This window comes from Mastigoproctus giganteus, chromosome 1, assembly GCF_048544385.1.
Source record: "Mastigoproctus giganteus isolate SK-2022 chromosome 1, ASM4854438v1, whole genome shotgun sequence".
In the NCBI taxonomy this organism is placed as follows: Eukaryota; Metazoa; Arthropoda; class Arachnida; order Uropygi; family Thelyphonidae; genus Mastigoproctus; species Mastigoproctus giganteus.
The window spans coordinates 74,489,509-74,509,951 of record NC_143575.1 but is presented as its reverse complement, the minus strand read 5'-3'; the positions used below and the strand labels follow the sequence as shown (position 1 = coordinate 74,509,951).

Sequence of the window (20,443 nt, the reverse complement as noted above, 5' to 3'; positions counted from 1 at the left end):
TTTGTAATCTGAGCAAGAAGAAGAATCCTGTCAACTGGATGCACTTCCTTAGATTTTATGTTTCTTAACTAACAGCATAACCCCTCTACTCTTTCTGTACACATTGTACTCCCCAAATTCCAATCCTGCATTCCTTATATCTATGTGACACCACATCTCTGATATCCAAACAATATTTGCCTTTGATGTCTTGACCAGCACTTCAAATTTATTTACTATACTCCTAGCATTGGTATACATGCACCTGTTCTTACTCTTAGTTACTGTAACACAGCCCATGTATTTACTTGTTTCATGACTCCCAGCAACTTGCTTTCTGGGCTGCTGCTTATTCCAATAGAAGCAGTGCAAGAATCACTTTCACCTCTGCCTGCAGCTACTGTTAATCTTTTAGTCTGTGAATCCCCCCCCCACCCAAGCTAGCAGTTTTCTAACCTAACACTGCCTTGATAGCATCAACAAATATCCTTGCACCCTTTCTATTTAAGTGTATCCTATCCTTGTAGAAGCAATCTCTTCCCTGTTAACAAACACAGATTCTATTAAGTGCATTAAATTTTGTTGCATATTATGCTCACATTTTTTTTTTTTTTTTTAGTTATGCAGTTGAAACTTTCAATTGAGTAAGAGTGTTCTCTTGTGAAATCCCCTTCTAGGAAAAACTTTTTTGTATGTAATATGGACAGGCACCTATCCATTTCACAAATAATGTGAATGCCTAAATGACCACCAATATTTGAAGACTGGAACAACTGATAAGTAGGAAGAAACTTGTATAGATGGCTTTAGAAATTTCCCAAAAAAGCTGATCTTTTTTGGGAAATTTATTTTCATGTTTGCTAGGAGGAAGAACGAAATAAAGAACCCCAGTGAGCTGCTATTATGAAATGGCAGACAAAAAATGCCATTCTTAAACTGAGAAGAGGGTTTTATGTAATAGACATTGAATTCAGTTCATTATACTTTCTTTAAATTACTGTGAACACATGTTTCAAAAATAACTTGGTAATTTAACAAAGTACAGAATTTTTTTGTTTCTATATAAGTAATGGTTTATGAACATCCAATTTTAAAACTGTTGCTCAATTTCGGCAACTCTAAAGATGTGATTTTTTTTTAAAAGTAAAATGAATGTTAAGAATGCTAACAGTTTAATATATACATGCACAATATAATATTAGTATGTTTAATAGCTGCACACTTATTTCATTACTAATGTGGTGGCTGGCCATTGCATAAAAAGTTATGTAACAATTATGTTTAACAGATTTTGGGATTGTCTCATTGTTCAATACTCATCCACCACAAATTTCTTGCCTTTGAAAAATGCTTTATGGCAACAGAAAATACCACGTGTTACACTTTCCTTAATACAGACATCTTGAATTATATAGAATGTTTCTATAGCAATTTGCCTCAACTGAACACACAACAGCTTGCATGACATTGTTCCATTTGTACATATGTAGGTGCACATTACACAGACATTTAACTCATAGGTGATGCTGTATCATGAGGTAATGCAATGCTTCCATGTCACTAATTCCCTGTTTTCTCTTCTAAAATAACTAGTTTTATTACTTTTTGAATGGCCTTTATATTTTCTCCCCACAAATTTTGGTTAATACGAGTGTGTCTAACTAGCAGGCTACATGCCCCTTTCACTGATTAACAGGGTAAAATATAAATGGTGAGATTTAAATAAAATTCATAACATATGATGGTTGTGAGATTGCATATTTTTGTGTAAGGGGAAATACATGAAAATATTTCTCAATAAATCTACTTGTGTGGTCCACGAGCATTTTCGAGTTTGGCACCTTTGGATTAACAGAATTTATAAAAGTGATCCTATTATGTAGTAGCTACTTTGCTAGCATATTCAGTTGCATTTATGGAAGTTTTTTTAGAAATTAAACAATTGCTTTTCTTCAGGTGAAACTTGCATGTAAGACAAATATTAGGATAAAGTAGCCTGAAATTATATTTTACAGTGGTAATAATTTATTATGACAAGATAAATTAATTTTCTATTTATACTAGCATAACCACACAGGGAGAAAACAGCACGTTATTTGGTAGCCACATGTACTTAGGCACCCTTGCACCTGACCCAGAGGAGTTCACAAGAAACAGCACTGTATTCAGTAGTCACTTATGTACTCTTGTGTTGACCACTCAGCTGTTTGATGTTATGTAACTTTGTCTCTTTAAGGTAATATTCCATACTTAAGCAGTTTTGCTTGCACAGATAACTGATATGGTTCTACCATGTAGGTATAATCAAAAGTTGTAATAAGCACTGGTTTGGATGCTTTCCAACTCATTGGATTTGAATTCCACCTATTCTCCATGAAATTCAAGAAGAGCAGTGACTGTACAATGTAACTATAGTATAACATTTCTTCTTGTGGCGAGCATTATTAATAGTAGTTTATTAGCCAGTTTCTATTTCCATAAATTGAGATTAGATTTAACTTTTATAAAACTGAATATCAAGTAAGTAGACTTATTACCGTTTAAATTACCCGAAGATTCTCCTATTATTTCGGGTTGAAGGTTGGCAGTGTGCTACTGCAACAGGATCTAGATAATTTGATGGGCTAAGAAGTGACAAATGCGAAGTGCTACATATGGGTAGAAGTAACCCCAGAGAAATGTACCAACTGTGTGGTACTACACTTAAGGTGGTAGAAAATGAAAAATACCTGGGAGTAATTGTGCAGTCAGATATGAAGTTTTCTGAGCAATGCAGGTCATGGGGTTTTGTCAATGATATATAGGAATTTTGCTAGCAGGGAAAAGGAGGTAATTGTCCCTCTGTATAAGGCAATGGTCAGGCCACACCTTGAGTACTGCGTACAGGTCTGGAGGCCTCATTTTAGGAAGGATGTAGATTTGCTTGAGCATGTACAGAGAAGGGAAAAAGATTGGTGAAGGGATCCTCTTACCAAGAGTGGCTGGAGACGAGGCACTGCATGGTGATCTGATTGAGGTGTATAAGGCCTTGAATGGATTGAGCACGCTGAATTCTGATGGGATCCTTCCACTTGTTCAGATTACTAACCTAAGGGGGCATAAATACAAATTAAGAAAAGACAGATGTAGAATAGATGTGCGGAAATTTGCCTTTAGTCAGCGGGTGGTTAATTTCCGGAACAAACTTCCATCTGTCGTTGTGGAAGTTGATAGGTTAAATAAATTTAAGGAGGGAATGGTGTTTTTTTTTTTTTTGGCTGATGCTGCATAACTTCTCATATACTTGCATCACATGCCACTACTACTACTATATGGAAAGTATCAGCTTTCCATTAACAATTATAAATGGAATAGAAGTGGCTTTTATTGTTTGTTATAATTCTTATATTATTATGTAAATTTTAGTTCATGGCCTTGCCCTCTGCTGAGGATTGAAACATTTGGCCGTTTATTGTAATTTGCACTTTCTTCACCAGTGACTTTACATAAAAAGAGCTATTTTTAACTAAAAATTGTATAATTTAATGCTGACTAAAGTTCTGCATTGAGAGGTATCTGCTAATAATCACATTTGTTGGGTGCCTATCCAACACTGGCTCATAGTTTTAACTTCAACATGTCTAAAGCACAGTATATATATATATGACTTTTAACTAAAATACTACTTGTTGTTTACAGTCATTGATGAAGAAGCCAAAACCAATATGTTCTACTATAGTTTTTTGTATTTAGCATATAAGAAGCTTAGTTTTATTATGTGATGATTTCCTCACTGACTTCTGGTATCTATATTAGCTACTATGTTATTACAGTAATTTTTTTTATATATATATGAAGGAACATAGGTGTTGAAAGAATCTTTAATTTTTTTTTTTTAAAATCAAGATGGAAGTCAGATGCCACCAGCAACAAATAAGAATAAATATCTGTATGTCTTTGTCAGACGCATTTGCAGGTAAGTAGTAATTTCAACTACATTCAAGTTTTTATTTAATTATTGACCTTTAACTAGAAGAACATTAAAAAAAGTATTCTAATATAGTGGTTGCAGACATTTAATTGCTAGTTCTTGTTCAAATTCGTCTGCTTTTCACTGTATTTTTTGGATGGAATTCCAGACCTGAGTAAAAAAATATCAATTGTGCCTCACAGTTAACTTATATAACAACTATAGCCTCCTTTTTAATACATTCAAAAGTAAATCATTGATACAATATTTTTTGCATTGTCATTCCTTTTTCCCCTGATTTATAGTTTTATTGACCATTTTGAAATATCATGGTCTGGTTATAATCACAAAAAAGTTGCTCATCTGCATCAAGTGCATTTTACAGTAGGTTTAAGTATGAAAAGGTTATTAATGTCAATAGACTTTATGAAATGATTACTGTGGCATGGTAAAACCAACCATGCCACTCCAGTTTTTATATTTTTGTTTTATTAATTGCAATAGTATAGCATTTGGAGGGTTGGCACTGATTTTGGTTAAATGATGGATTAAATAGACTTTTGTGGACCACTATTTATAACACTGTATGGGAAATTGCATTCAGAACAATTGACTTAATGAACAAGCTTTTTATACAGAACCCATAATTTGTTCTATGTAAAATGGAATAAAAAGTATTTTCCCTGAATTTTTATAATGGATTACTGAGTGTACTAGTGAGTAATAAAGTTGATTTAACCTCAGTGTTTTGAAATAAAAGTAATTTCTCACACTTATAATCTGCAGAATTTAACATTGTCCCCTGTATTGTCAAATACAGGGACCCCACCACCAGTTAACTAAAAAATTATTGGTTCAGATAATAAATATTCTACTGTATGCATTTGGGGGCCATCCTAATGATATCTGTTGGAGATTCTTAACATAAGCAGATTATTTTTAAGGGTCACTGAACAGGTGACCCTTAAAAATAATCTTCTTGCGTTAACCATTAATCTGAAAATTTTAATACCTTCCTAATATAGTCAAAATTTCATGCACTTATGACGTAATTTAAGAAAATATTAAATATTGGCATTATTAAAAATAAAGTTGGCACCTATTAGGTGTCCTGCTACATCTTTGGTTAATAGAGCAATTAGAACAAAAACTGGTATCAAAATTAAACGTATTGTTAATCCCATGTGATTAACAATAGGTTTAATTTGCATATAGTACAGATCCTGTATATATTTTTTTTTTATGACAGAGCATTTCAATGTCTATCATAGAATACTGTATAAAACCAAAATATCAATTTGCTTTTTATTCCCTTCTACCTTATTGTTGATGATTTTGTATATTTATTTAGATCTCTATATCTAGAATACAAACACGAGACAGAAATAGAAGATATTCCAGCTTATCATTTTGTTGTACCAGAAAAAGTTTTTGCTAGCACAGAGCCAAGTAATGCTTGCTTCTGTTCCGAGAAGAATAAGAGTTATTGTCCAGCAACTGGTGGAATACTGGATTTGTCAACATGTCAGTTTGGTGAGTTTTTATTTTTTTTGTATGGTATATGTACAATAATTGAGTCCTGTTAACAGGATTCCATTATTTAATCTGAGGTCATCCTAATTATGTAAAGTAGGAGTCTTCTTTACCATGAAATGAGACTACTAGGAGACAATCTAATTTAAGAATTTAGTAGTCTCTAGAAAGTAAAGTGGTGAAATACAATCTTTCCTTTCCCCCCCCCCCCAACTTCCCTTTGGTGATGCTTGGGTCCTTTTCTTTGATGTTTTGATATGGAGTGGTAGGAGTAGGAAGCACCTTGTCTTACCTATAACAGTGTTAATTAATTTGCTATATACATTTTGCAGTTCAAGTGTTTCTTAACTCTAATAAAATTTATCTTCAATTTCCTTTAGAGTGTGAATTAGCATTGACCCTCTCCTCCTCTGAATTTTTCTAATATATGAGAAATAGGAAGTTACAATAATCACCTAAATCAGAATTTTTATTTTGTCAACACTTTAGGTCAGATGTAGAGAAATGATGTTAATGGCTGAAACAATTTGTTGCATGGTTATAGCCCTGCTTTGTGCAGTACTGTTATTGCATTGCCAAAAATTTTAAGTGTTTATGAATGTATTATTTTATATACACTTCTAGGAATGTACTTTGTATCTTTTGGTTTCAGATGCCCCTTTATTTGCATCTGCACCACACTTTTTTTATGCCCATGAGAAATATGTGAATGGGGTACATAACCTTGAACCTAGTGCAGAAAAACACCAAACCTACATCGACGTGGAGCCTGTAAGTAAAGTGTTAAAATTCAAGATTATTTTTTTTTTTATGTTGTCTTGCAATGTATATATTCTACTGTACTTAAATACCAGCTACTTTTCAGTCAGGAGGGGTATTAAAAAAAACAGTCCATGGGTTAATTTATATGTAGCAGTGTTTTTATCACAGTTATGGGAGGGGTGGATGTTTTCAGTGATTGTGCTACTTTATATTGGCTTGTTAAAATTCCTTAAATTTTACTGGCATCTATCATAGAAATCTTAGTATTAGGGATTATAAGGTTAACTGCTGTTATTGATAGTGGAGATACATGGTAAACTCCTGTTTCTTTATGAAGTAGAGTATATTGGTCAGTAAACGAAATTGTTTCATGTCCTAAGAATTTTGCATTTATGATTGGCTTAATCTGTCCATCAAACTTTGTTGGGATCTTAATATCATTATTGGTCTTGATTGATGTTAATGTACATTAGTTTGAAAGAGTATTTATTGGATGCAGTTGTGGAAACTGCACTGTCAGAATTAACATGGTGATAGAGTGAAACACCTTGTTAGAAGGGCTGAGAAAGATTTAACCATTCATAAACTTAGTGTTAAGACAAATTTATATATGGTAACTGCAGGTTTTTTTTTTTTTTTTAAGTAGGAAGCATTGCAATTAGCAGTTTCTATCCATACTGGGTGATCCAAATTGTGTCCTGGAAAATAACTCATTCATTTTTACAATTTCTTGGTTCTGTATACAGATTTTTAAAACAATAGGACATGTAACTAACAATTCAGTTCTTCTGGTAGATTGCTGATTTTTCAGCATCAAGTCTTTTACAGGTATCAGAAATATGCCTGAACTTATTATTTATATGGCGCAGTGGCATGGAGACCCTAGGGATTCACAAGAAGGTGGACTCTGCTCATCACGCTAGTTATGAGACTTTCTTTCCCCCTGTGGTATTTCTGGAAGGTAGAGTGTGTAGTTTCACCACCACTCAAGTAATTACAGAGACAATAATCCTACAAAGTTTTTGATAAAGGCATGGTCTGTTATGACCATTCTGCTCTATGCCAAACAATCCAATGCTTTCACATCATTACCTTTAATAATGAAAGCTTAGATTATGTAGTCAAATAAAATAAGTACAAAGTTGGTCTTCTTCGACTTGTAGCTGTAATCATTCTTTGAAAATTTTTTCCTCAGAATACAACTTTATATTTAAAGAGTAAACCAGTTTTCATCTTCTATTGTAATAAAAATGGTTCCAAACATTTTTAAAATCAGTGTCTTCATGTATTTACATGATTAATGTCTAGGTTTATAGCCATACCACTTCTTTTGAATAGCAGAATTAAGTCAGGTTCCCTTAATAGAACTGCATAAATGAAGGGCTCCATGCCCTTGTTTAAGATATTTGAGTGATTTGGCTTACTCAAAACGAAATATCAAAGTGTGAACTGTATTCCGGAAGGAAAAAAAATTGTTACTAATGTGGCAATCATATATAACACTATAAATCATGAAATTGGGAATAAAATGCACTCTCCTCGATACGTAACTGTAGGCTTTTCTGCCTACAGGTTTGTTGACCATATGATTGCTAAATACATTGGGACCCCCTGTTTTTAAAAACAGATTTTGAATTTTTTTTTTTCCTGCTGTCTACTTGTGTGTGTATATATATATATCCAGACAAAAGAGCTTTTACGACAGCCTTCAATCTTCGTGGCATACTCTCAATCAGGTTCTTTGGGCAATCCAGTACATCCCAAAGATGCTCGATAGGGGTCGGGGCTGGCCAATCCAACTTTTCTACACTGTGTTACAACCCAAGCATTGTCTTGCTATGCAGGTATGGGACTTCCCCAAAGTAATGCCAGGATGTCATGGTTTTGTCGATAACAACTAATGGGCTCATACCATGACACTGCCTCCACCAAACTTCATTGTTGGGAGGATACAATCACGAAGGAACTGTTCCCCTTGCAGCCATCAGACTGTTAGAGTGCAAACCTCGACTCTTCTTCCATAGGACTGTTTTTCACTCCTCACACCATGTTAATTGGTATCTAGCATTTGTTGAGGTGATCAATTCTGTAGGACCTGTTTCTGCATATTATTAGGAACACCACTGCCCTACCATTAAATTGTTCTCCAATGATAAAAAATGACCATTTCTCTAATACTAAAAGCTTAGTTGTGTAATTTGGAGGAATTATTAATCCCAAAGATATGATTTGTATCTGTATTTATTTCAGTTGACAGGAAGTGTGCTCAGTGCATCACAGAAGCTGCAGGTTAATATTCACCTACAACCAGCTGATGATATTGCGTAAGTAGTTTAATACAATGTGATTTTGATCTATTTGGGCACTATGTTCTTACTAATAGTGCTTCCACCATTTGTCCCTTGTTTAGAGCTAGATTCAAATCCTAATACAGAGGAATTTTCTTAAATAAATAAATTCTTTATTGCTAATAAGTACAGGACATGTACAAGAGACAATAATAGTTGACATGGCCAGGAGTTTGCCAATTAATTTCATTTATAATGAAAAATGAGGACTAAACGTCATATGGAGGAAATTATCCCAGTTCCACAGATGGAATCCACTCAAGGAGCATGTGACGGTATTTGTAGTCGGTAGCTAATTTCTGAAGGTCGACTCCAAGACGGAGCAGTGCCTGGGCAGGTAGGAACCGACTACACAGTTTCAACCGGTTGTATTTGAGGATTAGTGTGGGCTCTGACCTCAAGGATGGCATAGGATTGTGCCACTGACAGAAATCCCAGATGTTTGGGGCGTTTATCACTCCTGGGTACATTTAGCTGCTCAGCCATGTCAGTTCTCAATTGAGGGGGTCGGCAATGCTTATTTGTGGCCCATTTCAGGGTCCAGTATCCACACGAGAACACCGGTTTTTGAAGTGAGGGCGGCGCAGATGCCCAAATTTCAGCAGTGTATAAAATAGCCGGATAAACAGTAGCTTGAAGATATCTGGTAGTAGTTGCAGCATCGTTGGAATGAAGTAAGTGTTGTTTCACTCTCCAGCGTAGGGTGTTAAAACACTTCCAGAGGTATTCTGTGTGAACATTAAATTTCAGCTTCGGATCAAAATAGACACCAAGATCTTTATGGCAGGTAACCACTGGAATTAGAGTACCTAAAACTAAAGGTTGAATTATTGTTGGTTGCTGTTTCAATGAGTAAGTCATTATTGCAGATTTTGACAGGTTAAGGTTTAATCCAAACATCTTCAAGTAAGTTGAAAGAGTGGTCAAGTTCTCTGTGATGGAAGACGTAATTGCCATTGGGTTTGCAGACGGTGGGATTAAGGTAAGAAACTTTATATCGTCGGCATGCAGCTTTCACCGCCCCCCCCACTCTGGGTTGCAGTTACATATGTAGAATATAAGATGATTTTTTTTTTTTTTTTTATATCACAATAAATATCAACTGCATTTGAACTTATTGCTTTGGTTGTATAAGTACTTCCCCCCCCCCCCCTCCCTGAAGTAAAGCAATATGTTCATTCTTAGAAGAGAACCAAATTTTTGTTAAAAACGGAAGAAGCTTTCTTCTAAAAAGAAATCCATGCACATCATCACAGGTTTAAAGAATTACTATTTATGGAAAGGATGGCTTTTAAAATTTCAATGCGGGAACTGCAAGCTTTGATGGATGCAATTCAGTAGATGACTGTATACACACTGAATCTCCATTTGTTTTTCTTGGGGCAAGGCAAGCTCATAAGAAGTGGGTACGGTATGTGAAAAAAAGTCACAACAATGGTTAGATTCCAAACATGGATTTTTGCATATGATAAACATATTAGAATGGCCCTGTGACATTATTTTACCACTTGGAGCATGCAAAAAAAAAAACTTGCTTCATAGATAGAAATGTACTACTATAACAGCAACAAGTTGTCGTGTTGGTGACTGACATCTCTCTCTTCGAACCTGTGGACACAAAGCAAACTGGATTTGGATGAACTGATGTTTATTTATAGCAACAGAAAGAGTGGAACTTCTGCATGTGTTCAAAATGAGGAGAAAACTGTTCCTCAATTATTACAATCTATATCAGGTTCTACTGTTTTTAAATCCATTCTCTCACTTGCACAAGTGAGTGTGCCATAAAAATATAGGGCTCATACCATATTTTAGATATATTTGTAATAATTTGGGTGTTGTTGAGGCACACAAAATATACAGTTATTTATTTTCGTACTATTGCAAATTAAAAAAAAAAAAAAAAACTTTCTGATTGTACGTGCAATTGAATTATTTGTTTACCAACAGATGTCTTCCAAGGCCAGTAACTATGATGAAGGGACCAATAACAGGTTGTTTGGCATGAACTGAGTAGATTAAGGTTAATGACAACAACTTGTACTTTAATAGCTGGACACCTCACTGTGAGCATAGAAAGGAATGACTATTTCTGGGTTAAGTTGTTTAAAGGTAGATATTGTTGCGATAATTAATCTGGCATTTTTTTTGAAAAAGATGTTTTATGACTTCTTGCCAATTAATAATTCCATGTTAGGATGTGTTATCCATTAGGCAAATATTGAAAATATAATTTGGATAATGGAAGTTACACAGATAAAAGATAAAGTTACTTAATCAGTGATCATATCAAGAGTTTTTTTTTTTTAATATAGCTGAGAAGGATTCGAAATTTCAGATTCTAGGAACATGTTGCATATGGGAGGTAGCTTCCTTTTCAACAGATTGAATGCAATGTGCAGCACACACTTCTTGATTAGACCGGGGTTCAAGCCCCAGAGCAATATGGACTTAGTGACAAATGGGCCTGGAGTACTGGGGTCCATAGTTTAACAGATATTTATTTAAAGTATACCCAGTAAAATAAAATAAAATATTTCCAGAAGCTTTCGGAACTCGTGTCCCTTTCTCAACTGACAGAATTTTTTGAATACATTACAAGCAAAGTGTGGCACGTTACTCATTCGTCATTGTTGTAGCACGGACGTGTGCTGCCTTGCGCCAGTGATCATCCATCAATAAAACGGTTGTCTCCAGGATTGGATGTATACGCATGCCTTAGGGTTGTTCATTATGTTTAGTGGCGAAAGTGTCGCGCGTGGTCCACTATCTCAAAGTCGTGGTTGGTAGCCCAAAAATGTTCTGCAAGCGCGGACTGGTCAGTTTCGGCAAGCCGGATTGCTCTGTCGTGTTCCGTGAGGCGATCCTGGAGACGTCTCGATGTCTCACCTACGTAGCAACTGTTACAGGCGCTACAGGTGATACGGTACACTACATTGCTGCGTAAGACAGGTGTGACAGGGGTCTTCACACTGGAGACAAGTGAACGTAGGTTCCTACCTGGTAATTGTACACATTTTATGTTGTAACTTCTCAGGATCTTCGAGATACGTCCTGACACTCCTGGATAGTACGGAATGTAGGCGGATGATATGCCGACTTGCTTTGGAGGTCTTGGGTTGGAAGTAAGTTCTTGTGCCTGTAACAAGCATCTGTTTAGTACATGGGATGGATAACCGCATCTGGTTAAGTCTGCCTTCACACGGGAGATCTCGTTACGTCTAATTGTGTCGGTGCTGGAATGGCTCCAGGCCCTGGAGAACAGGGTGCGGGCAGTGCTATTGAGATGGCTTGGAGCGTGGCCGGACCCGTAGTTGGTGAATTGACCGCACCACATGGGTTTGCGGTATACTGAGGTCTCTAGATGTGGGCCTACGCGATGCACTAGCACGTCCAGAAACGGGAGCGAACCGTCCACCTCTGATTCTACGGTAAACTTGATGAAATTGGATAGAGAGTTGAGGTATTCTAGTAGTACCGTTTCAGAACCACGTGGTATTATGGTAAAAATATCGTCGACATATCTACACCACGTTGTAATAGGTGTAGGTGGGTTCTGGTGTATCTGCTTCTCCAGATCTTCCATGGCGATGTTAGCTACTACGGAACTGACAGGGGCACCCATAGCAGTGCCATGTACTTGTTTGTAGAGTGAGTCTTCAAAGGTGAAGATGCTGCTAGAGAGGCATAGGTTGAGGGCGGTACGGATGTCATCAGTGGATAGTGACGTCCTGGATTGGAGGCTTAAGTCGCTCTCAAGGAGCCTTCTGGCGCAGTGCACGGCCTGTTGGACGGGAATCGAGGTGAATAAAGAAACCACGTCAAATGATGCCATGACAGAGTTATCAGGGATTGAAATGTCCTTAATGGTGTTAATGAATTCACTGCTGTTTTTAACGGTGTGAGATGTATTACCTATAAGAGGCGAGAGGAGGCTCGCGATGTGTTTGGACAGTTCATACGTTGGGGCACTGCAGCAAGACACTATAGGTCTGAGAGGAATACCCGGTTTATGGATCTTTGGTAATCCGTAGAAATGTGTACAATGTGTACAATTACCAGGTAGGAACCTACGTTCACTTGTCTCCAGTGTGAAGACCCCTGTCACACCTGTCTTACGCAGCAATGTAGTGTACCGTATCACCTGTAGGGCCTGTAACAGTTGCTACGTAGGTGAGACATCGAGACGTCTCCAGGATCGCCTCACGGAACACGACAGAGCAATCCGGCTTGCCGAAACTGACCAGTCCGCGCTTGCAGAACATTTTTGGGCTACCAACCACGATCTTGACCCCAAGCGCGACTTTGAGATAGTGGACCACGCGCGACACTTTCGCCACCGCCTATGGCTAGAGTCACTAAACATAATGAACAACCCTAAGGCATTAAATCGCCAGAAAGGCATGCGTATACATCCAATCCTGGAGACAACCGTTTTATTGATGGATGATCACTGGCGCAAGGCAGCACACGTCCGTGCTACAACAATGACGAATGAGTAACGTGCCACACTTTGCTTGTAATGTATTCAAAAAAAAATTCTGTCAGTTGAGAAAGGGACACGAGTTCCGAAAGCTTCTGGAAATATTTTATTTTACTGGGTATACTTTAAATAAATATCTGTTAAATATGGACTTAGTTGCTAATGCTCCTAAAAACCAAATAACAAACAAACACAAATAGATATTTACAGTATACCCAGTATAAAATACAAATTCAGTAGCTTTCGGAACTCGTGTCCCTTTATCAACTTAGTTGATAAAGGGACACGAGTTCCGAAAGCTACTGAATTTGTATTTTATACTGGGTATACTGTAAATATCTATTTGTTAAACTATGGACCCCAGTACTCCAGGCCCATTTGTCACTAAACAAACACAATATGGTAAGTTTGGGTTTCTAACACATAAGAATGGATAGTTATGGAAAATATTAGACATTAATGTGATGATGATGGTACAGTGACTTTTAGTTGTGATGTCCTGAACTTTGTTCAAGGTGGTAAATTTGAAGGAATCTCAAGCTTTAACTGAAAACAGGGAATGAAATCTATTTATACTTATATAAAGTTTTGTTTTTATACTGTAGAGACTGACAAAATATTTTTTCTATTTTAATAAAGGCCATTAAAAAATGTGACGTCCACTGTCTTTCCTATTCTGTGGATGAATGAGGTAAGTTTTGTTATTTAGGTAAACAACTGATTCTTATTTATTAATATTGAAAAAAAAAAATTATCCAAGGAGATAAGCCGTTGTAGCATCAGTCATTAAAAAAAACCCCATAGCCAATTACTGGAATTTGCAACTATTCTGTGGTGGTGTCTCTTTCCCTCAAGATATCATTCAGTTATCTAAGTATATATGCAATAATATAAATTGAGGTGTAACTTATAAAATCAAACACCTATCATTCAAAAAGAGTTTCAGGAACTTGGTGTTGAAAACAGAAGTGCTATTATAACTCTATAAAGAAAGCCATTGCATGAGAGGTGTTTCATTTATAGGAGACTGGCAGTCTTCAGCTTACTGCACCTTAAATCTGAGCTGAGTTCAGCAGGATGGTGGTGGTTGCATCTGTTTTTCTGGAGTGGGTGACATTGTTAGAAAAGGCTATAAAAACATGACCTGAAGCACAGCTTAGAGCTGTGTAGGGGGTAGTGCAAATTATTGGATTTAAGTTAGGTGGTTGGCATTGTTATACCTTGAAGATTGCCTTACATTATTAGGATATTTTCATGAAAAATCAGTACAGTTGTTAATATTAATAATTTCAATGTTTAATAAAACTTTTTGGCAGGAGCATACATATGCAGTCCTCCTTATAGAATGGAAAATTTAATGAGAATTTATTCAATTGATCTTTGATTTAATGCAGAATAACCTTCTGTACTCTTACAGATCTGCATTTTTCATAAATTACTTTCTTATTATGGCCAAGGCCAGATTTAAAAAGCATTGCTGTTCTACAGCCCATGAATGAAAGTGTTTTATCCTTATCAAGATCGTGAGTAGTTCAGATGGAAAAACAGAACAAGTTCTAAGAAATCTAGTAGTACAACCAGTAGCGGATTAAGGTCGGTTGAGGCCCCGGGCACAGAAGAAAATATTGGGCCTCTTAAAAAAAAAGAGAGAGACAGGGAAAATAAAAATATTATGTACTATTAATGTTTTATTTCCAATAAAATTTGAATATATATATAATTAATAATAATCACAAAGTTTTGAACATATTAGTTCAACTAATTTGTTGGGGTTTTGCGTGGGCACACACCCGCTTCTGAGTACAGCCCACACACTGCTGTCTAATCAGTCTTAACTAAGAAGGCAGTGGGGCAAGCATATTTTTTCTTAGGGGGAGAATTCCCAATACTAAATGTTTATAACCTAATTAGAAAGCTACAAGAGCCTCAAAGGTCATACATTCCCATTTTTAGCCTGCTTTCCAAATAGATTCATCAAGTTATATCAAATATTCAATCTTGCTAATCCATCATAGGAAGAGAGACAGGACTTTAGGTTCTCTTACATGTGGCAATATGAAAGTAACTAGCTCATATACAGATAGCATTATTTTTGAAAATATTAGCTACCGATGAAAGATGCAATAATAAGTGTCAATGTATTAATACTTGGTAAGTAATTACCAAAACTGTATTCTGAGCACTATGTAAAGTTCCTTCTCTGATGAGGTAGCAGGACAGTGGTGTAACATTAAGAGAGTATTTAAAGGCTGACTACTTTATATAAGGTACCTGATTGGTCCTGGGTTAAATTGTTGGTTATAGGTCTTGTTCATATTTCAAGGTTTCTGAAGAGAAATTAGATGAAACTCTAATTTGGTTGATTATTTGAAGAAACAATCTTCAGTCTTGTATGAAAAGTATTGTTTCAACAGATCATAAACAAAATCACATCTTTTTATAATGGGGGGGAGGAGGAGAAGAAGAGTAAATGATCATCAGGTGACAGTTTTAGCCAGTCAAAGAGACATTAACTCAGTGTGGTGTTCTGGAGTTTTCCTACTCTATAGGCAAACTTTATTCTGGCCCATTGCTTAAAAAAAACTGCCCTATAAAGATAATTGGATTTTATTTTTAAATACCCATAGATTTTTGCTAAATTATAATTTAAAGTGAGGTTTTTGTTTTTCAGAATACCAAAATAAATAAAGAAATGGCTGCTATTCTGAAAGAGAAGGTTTTTAAGAATATCTTGATTTCTAAAATCATCATTATTTGTACTATTGTCCTTGGAATATTTTTGATTCTCAGTGCAGCTCTAATGGCATGCAAAAAAAGGTTAGTAAATTTTTTCTTTTTATGAAAATCCCAAACACGAAAGGTATCAAAACCTATAGTACTTAGTACCGTGCATGGAGAGGGGGGATGCCGGAAACTTTGCTCTAGAGACTAAACATGGGTTTCACCACTTCAGGCCTCCAATAAGCAAAGTGGTGGTATTTCACCGGTTGATGAAAGTCATCTACCACCTATAAGTGCTTTAGCTGTACAGCAGACTTTCTGGGAGAGAGAGTAAAAAAAAAAAAAAAAACTTTACTCACTTGTCCAATAGGGGTGCTTTGAATATTTCTTAAAACTATCATCTTGGTAGTCAAGAAGTGCTACGGCTAATTTTTTGTGACAATATCCACTCTTCTTTATCATTTATTTCTGATACCAGATCTTCACAGTTTCCCAGTAAAATTTTACATCAACACCTCTTTAAGGTTATGCTTTTTATTGATTGCCATGATCACAATAATTTTCTAACTTGGTACTTTGCCTAATGCCACAAATTTAGTTCTAACCAACTGGAAAATATCTCCCTCTCTATCCAGGTACATTTTATATTGAAATACTCAAGAAAGCCTGTGCTTTTTTTTTTTTTTGCCGTTGGAAAGAAATGTCAATCTTTGCATTTTATGGTCTGTAGCTTTTACCTCGGTTTTGGAAGACATTTTCAGTAAAATTCTGTTTCTTGGGCAGCCAGTGCATCACTACTTTGTTTTTCATCTTGAATGCCATGCCTTCTGTTCTTTGTTGCCTAAACCACAACACCTTTGCCCTGTATGTAAACTGTGTTATGTCTTTAATGCTATTGGAGTCACATACACTTTGGTCACCAACATTATAATGGTTAATTTGTTTATACCTATTCTATCCAGTGGATATATATTTTAGTCTTGAAGTGTCCCAGTACTAACAAAGTTTAAACAGCAATAGCCAAAAAAATTTTAGCTCTTTAATAAAAGGGTATTCTGGCTGAATGCAAATTTCAGTTTAAATTGGTGTCTGAGAAAGAGTGAAATGCTATGAACATTTAGTTTAGAAAAGGGTTCAGAGAAGAACAGATTGGTCTTTTTTCTTATCAATGTTAAACCTCATTTGTCTAGATTGTTTTGAAATAGCATACCATAGTAGTAACTTTATGATTTTTATATAATGTAGCGATTTAATATAAACACAGACACATGTCTGAATTAAATTGTTCAGCAAGAAGAGATTCTAGTGGGGGGAAAAGAAACATTTGTTTTTAATGGTAACACTGATAATGTAAATTATTTTGTTGGCCCACCCATCTTGAATCATATTGGAAAATACAATTTTGTGTCACTTGAAAGAGGTCCCTTTAAAATTATTGCAGAGGATTTATAAAATGTATTCGGGCCTAATGGAAACTTTAGTGCTTATTTAATAAAGGTGTGATATTACCACCTGGTTCATGGAATTTAAATTCAGATTAATTGGGGAATATTATTAGATTCCTGTTGTGAATTAGCATATTTTTGAGATGACAGTTTTACCTATTTATGTAGTCAATCTTGCTACACCATTTCATCCCAAAAGTAAGTGTTCACTTTTATTTTGAGATGAATATTAAAGAAGTTATGGCACATGGAATGTGTTCTCTCAAGTATGTTAACCATAAAAAAGGCAGCCATCCCACTTTTGATAAGAAATATATATCATTTTGGTTGATTCTGTTCATCGTTCTAACATCAGAAGATCCTTTTACCCGACTTGAAATGTAAGTCTTCAGCTTAAGTCACTGATGTGACACAAAATTTGCAGAATCAAATCTGGCTTTTAAATTTTTTTTCGCATTAGTAGAGGCATATGATGCAAGCTTATACAGCATCAGCCAAAAAAACTATTATCCAGAGGTAAAGTTTTAAATCGTCTTTTTGAACTTCAGACTCTGCTGGACTAAATGCAACAATAAAAAAACTTAAGTTAATCATCAAAGATTTTCTGTGAGAAAAATAATTTGACATGAATTAGTATCAAATGTTTATGTGAAACAGGATTTTCTTTTATGCTATATTCAAAACTCATTTTGGAGCAAGATATAAAGAGACTAATTACTGTCACATTAAGTTCTCCTGATTTATTGTAATCAATAACAATTAAATCACCAGGTTAATAAAATATGTATAATTTTTAAGGGTTGAATAGCTGTAGTACTTTTAAAATAAATGTATTTGAATTCTGTTGCAGAAACATCATCAAGCAAGGTAAATGAAGTGCAGTCATATTTAGAATTACCAGACAAACCTTCACATAGGATAAATGATTTAATGTAATTCCAGACCTGCCTGTCATGTATGAAAAAATAATAAATTTACTGAAGCTATTGTGACTTTTTTTTTTTTTTTTTTCAATGAGATTAAGAAAATAACACTATGTACATGTTTCACTAAAAAAGTCAGATAGCAAGAGCAGTTAAATATCCAAAAGGAATAAAATAATACTGTGAAATTTGTTTTCAATAGCTTAATTACTGCTTTGTTCAAAGGACTATTTCCTTTCTTTATATATATCACCTTAGAAGGTGAATAGATGCTTGATTTCAGGAACTATGGGAGCCAGTTTGTGTATGTCACAAAAAAAATGGAAATCTCTGTGCTCAAGGTAATGCCTAGTCTTCACACTGCTTCAAAGCAATATGATGAGAGACTTGTCAAACATTTCAGCATGGTCTGCCCTGTATAGAGATGACTTTGTTATAGGTCAAATGACCAACTATACATATAATAGTACAATGTTAGAAAAAATTCAACTATTTAATAATTTTGTCACATCATTAATGTAAGACTGGTCAAACCTTATACTACAGTTCCAAAAGGATCAAATAGAAATTTTAACATACAAGAGAGGCTGATGTACAATTAGCAGGGCATATGATGAAAGTTTGTTCCAAAAATGAGGCCACCTTGAGTATACAATACTCAAGGTGGCCTGACCATTGCCTTATACAAGTAGTTTTCTTCTAGGTGACACCACTGATTGCCCTGTTTTGCAGGATTTATACAGCAAGAGATTGCTGATGGTCTACTGTGGGAATCTCAAACTGACCTATAGATGGAAAAACTCTTAGGGAGAATATCCCAGAACATGATTTATGCTGGTCCAGGAAACCACCTGTATATTATATAGTAAGAAGTGCTTGAATAGAGACTGATTAAAACAAGATGAAGTTATTGATATTTTATAAGGTGTACTGAAAATTCAGTTTTTATACAAATTAACTACTTTTTTAGAGAGGGAAAAAGTACAGTTATGATGTTTTAGCTGCCAAATTTATAGTTAAAGGACTTTTGGAACTGCAATATGTGTGTGGTTTTTTTTTTTGTGAGAATTTGAGTATAATAGCAGAAGCCCAAAAAGAAACTCTACCTTCCAGCAGTAGAATCATTTCAGGTGTATCTAATATTTCACTACCTCAAATGGCTATTTGGCTTATCTTGGGTGAAAGTTGACGTTCACAAAAAAAATAGAAATTTCTGTGGTCAAGATGACCATAATGCCTAGTCGGGACATGCTATAAAAAACACCTGATACTGAGCTCCATTAATCAGTGTTACTCTTGTTCTTCAGATGGGCAAGGTGTTAGACAACCATGGCTCAAGGGGAGCAAAGGCTCACCAGTAATTGGAATGCTGGTGACAGGAGTAATGTCACAAAATACAGTACTGTACATCAAACTCTGCTGAAAATGGGGCTGCACAGGCACACAAGAAGGTAATCTAATCTGATGAATCACGTTTCTTGTTGCACTCTGTCTACTACCTATCTAAACATCACTGCTGACCAGGTACACCCTCTGGCGGTGCCACACCACCCAGATTGTTCAAGACTGGCTCGCAGAACATTAGGAATACTTCCAGGCATTGCCCTGGCCTCCAAATTCCCATCGAACATCTGTGGTTTGTGTTGGTACCAAAAGACACATTTAGAAATCTTGTAGAGCCCACACCTCATCGGTGTATATCTATCTACATAATACCCCCCCCCAGCTTACCTTGGAACCTCAAGAGGCTGTTCCTGTAAATTTAAATTCAGCAACTACAATGTATCCTTAATGAGGATTTTGTTATTTCTCCCTTTCTTTTCAAAATACAAAAATAGTTTCTATAGAGCTGTATATATTTTACTTAATAATCACACGTTTTATTACAATTGCTTAATTAAACATAATCGCCTGCTTCTTCCTTATGGCTTTAAAGGGGGAAGGGTGATCTATATGCAGCTCCTTTATTCATAGTAGGGACATTTGGATTCTTAGACTTCTAGAACACTTTTTGAAGTGACTGTCCTTAGAATGCCATTCTTACTTTGTTCAACTAACACCACAATTGTCCTGTTCATTGGCAGTGCTATACCTCAACCAGTTTTATTCAAATTTCGTCAGACATTTAAAAAGGGTTTTACATGTATCTTACAAACTACAGATAGTTACCTATGCTTTTTTTTTTTTTTTTCCCATTTGCAAAGATTAGAATGTTTGTTTGTTGGTCAACAGCAGAACAATGAGACTGCAACCACGTTTGGACATAAAAATTTGGATTCCATAATTCTAATGGTGGACCA

General features: G+C 35.6%; 1 protein-coding gene across 1 annotated transcript in view; it reads left to right on the top strand.

The window, feature by feature from the left end:
* Positions 1 to 15,896, top strand: part of LOC150090891 (lysosome membrane protein 2-like) — a 101,189-nt gene extending 85,293 nt beyond the window's left edge. The window contains exons 8-13 of the mRNA XM_090376335.1: positions 3,865 to 3,934; positions 5,280 to 5,461; positions 6,114 to 6,232; positions 8,474 to 8,547; positions 13,694 to 13,745; positions 15,726 to 15,896. Coding sequence (XP_090232461.1) covers positions 3,865 to 3,934; positions 5,280 to 5,461; positions 6,114 to 6,232; positions 8,474 to 8,547; positions 13,694 to 13,745; positions 15,726 to 15,896 — 668 coding nt within the window. The remainder of the gene's footprint in view (positions 1 to 3,864; positions 3,935 to 5,279; positions 5,462 to 6,113; positions 6,233 to 8,473; positions 8,548 to 13,693; positions 13,746 to 15,725) is intronic.
* The last annotated feature ends 4,547 nt before the right edge of the window (positions 15,897 to 20,443 follow it).